Below are 2,947 nucleotides of genomic sequence, written 5' to 3'. Positions count from 1 at the left end.
CATTAACTGATAGCAGCTACTGTACACACTGGATCCGACAACCTGCAGGAAAAACTCTGGAGTGGATCGGACGGATATGTTATGATGGGAGCATTTTATACAGTGAGAAACTGAAAAGCAGGTTTCAGGTTTCCAGAGACACGTCCAGCAGCACAGTAACATTAACAGGGCAGAACATGCAGACTGAAGACACAACTGTGTATTACTGCGCTCGTGAACCACAGTGAGACAAATCAACAACATCCCTGTACAAAAACACCTCATACAGTGTACAGTATAACAGAATGTCCACAAGATACAAATCTTATCCATCCTGTTTCACTGATCCTTTCCTATCTGATTGAAAATTATAGGATATGATAAAAAGGCTTCTGTTCCATGAAAAGCCACACATTCTCCATCAGATGAATCTCCTCCCCATGTTTTCAGTAAATTTCACTGGAATGAAATTTTCATAGTTTGTGTCATTTCAAACACACAAACAATAGTTTTAATCAAAGAACTGCATTAAAATTATATTCTTTCAAGATTAGTCATATTGAACCTTTTTTCATTTCTTCACTTCACAGAATATTTCATGAACAGTCAAAATGAATGTGTAAATGTTTCTGCACCTATAGAGGGCAGTATCTCACTTCTCCTGAGGTTAAACTCATGAAACTTGCTTTTTTTTCTGAAATGAGAAAAGAAACAAGTATTATCTCTCGGAATTAGAAGCAGAGACATCGTCTAAATAACAACAGTAACACACTCAACATGGCCGGCACGGTGGTGTAGTGGTTAGCGCTGTTGCCTCACAGCAAGAAGGTCTGGGTTCGAGCCCCATGGCTGGCGAGGGCCTTTCTGTGCGGAGTTTGCATGTTCTCCCTGTGTCCGTGTGGGTTTCTTCTGGGTGCTCCAGTTTCCCCCCACAGTCCAAAGACATGCAGGTTAGGTTAACTGGTGACTCTAAATTGACCGTAGGTGTGAGTGTGAATGGTTGTCTGTGTCTATGTGTCAGCCCTGTGATGACCTGGCGACTTGTCCAGGGTGTACCCTGCCTTTCGCCCGTAGTCAGCTGGGATAGGTTCCAGCTTGCCTGCGACCCTGTAGAACAGGATAAAGCGGCGAGAGATAATGAGATGAGATGAGAGGAGACACACTCAACATATCAATTCGGACACCTTCAACATGTATATTATAAACACTGATATCGACAGTGCCTTAGTCATTCAATAAAATATGTTCATTCATAATTAACCATCTCTGAAGTGAAGGAAATTACTAAATTACAAGAACTCTGACGGCCACTTGCATGTTCACCAATTATTAAAAACAACCACGAAACTGAACTGACAAACTGTAAAATGTGTCATCGCTCTCATCCTCGGCACATGCAAAATCAGCCCGTGGATCTTCATATTATAGACCTGACTCTATTGGTTAAAAGGATGTTGATGCAAATCCATCCTGTTCTTATTTGCTCTGCATAAAAATCAGTGCGTTGCTCAGCTAAATCTCATATCACCCAACTGAATTCCAGAACTTCCAGCCATCACAGAGTTTGATTATGGAGCTGAGCGTCATTCAGCAGTGCATTTTTATCCTCATGTTAACACAAGGTCTCTGAGACTTCTTTATATGTTTCCCACTGAGTGTATGATTGAATGTGTTCATGATTATTTCTGATTGCTTTATCTGGCAGGTTTTTGCAGTGTTGAGATCAGACTGGACCAGTCTCCTGCTGTGGTCAAGAGACCTGGAGAAACTGTGAAGATTTCTTGTAAAATAAGTGGATATTCGATGACGAGCAACTACATACACTGGATACGACAGAAACCAGGGAAAGCTCTGGAATGGATTGGGAGGATGGATACAGGCAGGAATCAAGCAACATATGCAGAGTCTGTGAAGAACCAGTTCACCATGACAGAAAATGTCCCAGCAAGCACACAGTACTTAGAGGCCAAGAGTCTGAGGACAGAGGACACTGCGGTTTATTACTGCGCCCGAAGAGCCACAGTGACTGGAGCTGAGGAAGCAGCTGTACAAAAACCAGACACAGACTGTATCTGAACTAACTGAAGCTGCTTCAGCTGGAATTGATAGGAAAACATTCTCTGTATCTCTTTACTGCTCCAAATATCCACGTGTTTCTGGATTTAAAACAAATGTAGGAAGGGCCTGAACTAGATTTTTTTTCTTCAAAATATATACATATGGGCGGCACGGTGGTGTAGTGGTTAGCACTGTCGCCTCACAGCAAGAAGGTCCTGGGTTCGAGCCCTGGGGCCGGCGAGGGCCTTTCTGTATGGAGTTTGCATGTTCTCCCCGTGTCCGCATGGGTTTCCTCCGGGTGCTCCGGTTTCCCCCACAGTCCAAAGACATGCAGGTTAGGTTAACTGGCGACTCTAAATTGACCGTAGGTGTGAATGGTTGTCTGTGTCTATGTGTCAGCCCTGTGATGACCTGGCGACTTGTCCAGGGTGTACCCCGCCTTTCGCCCGTAGTCACCTGGGATAGGCTCCAGCTTGCCTGCGACCCTGTAGAAGGATGAAGCGGCTTGAGATAATGAGATGAGATGAATATATACATATATCTATGAACTTTGCCCCTGGAAACACTGGAAAAACTCCCAGAGGTAGAAATGGCATCAGTGTCAGCATGGTGTGTGAATTGTGGCTCTGATGGTTCTTCACCCAACAAACTAAGAGTCATCCCAGTCCCAATCCACACCTCTAGTCTCAACCAGGTTTAGTGGAAGATTCACATGTCCACAAGATACAAAACTTATTCAGCAAGATGAACTTAAAAAAAAATCCCACAAAACATAAATCAACACTTTAAGCAGATTCAAGAATTCAGCAGAACTGTGGTGTCAGTGCATTTCATCTTTCAGGAAGTTTCTTTATTTTGCTCTTTAAATGACATTAAAGAAGCTTCATCACAGAGAGTGAAGAACAAACTC

General features: G+C 43.2%; 1 gene segment (V, D, J or C); it reads left to right on the top strand.

The window, feature by feature from the left end:
* Positions 1 to 1,526: 1,526 nt before the first annotated feature.
* On the top strand, positions 1,527 to 2,158 carry LOC132868349 (immunoglobulin heavy variable 1-69-2-like). The segment is given in 2 exon segments: positions 1,527 to 1,601; positions 1,685 to 2,158. Coding segments are annotated over 2 exon segments (423 nt in total).
* Positions 2,159 to 2,947: the final 789 nt, after the last annotated feature.

This window comes from Neoarius graeffei, chromosome 20, assembly GCF_027579695.1.
Source record: "Neoarius graeffei isolate fNeoGra1 chromosome 20, fNeoGra1.pri, whole genome shotgun sequence".
NCBI lineage: Eukaryota > Metazoa > Chordata > Actinopteri > Siluriformes > Ariidae > Neoarius > Neoarius graeffei.
Note: the sequence above shows the minus strand (reverse complement) of the source record. Positions and strands in the feature narration are given on the sequence as shown.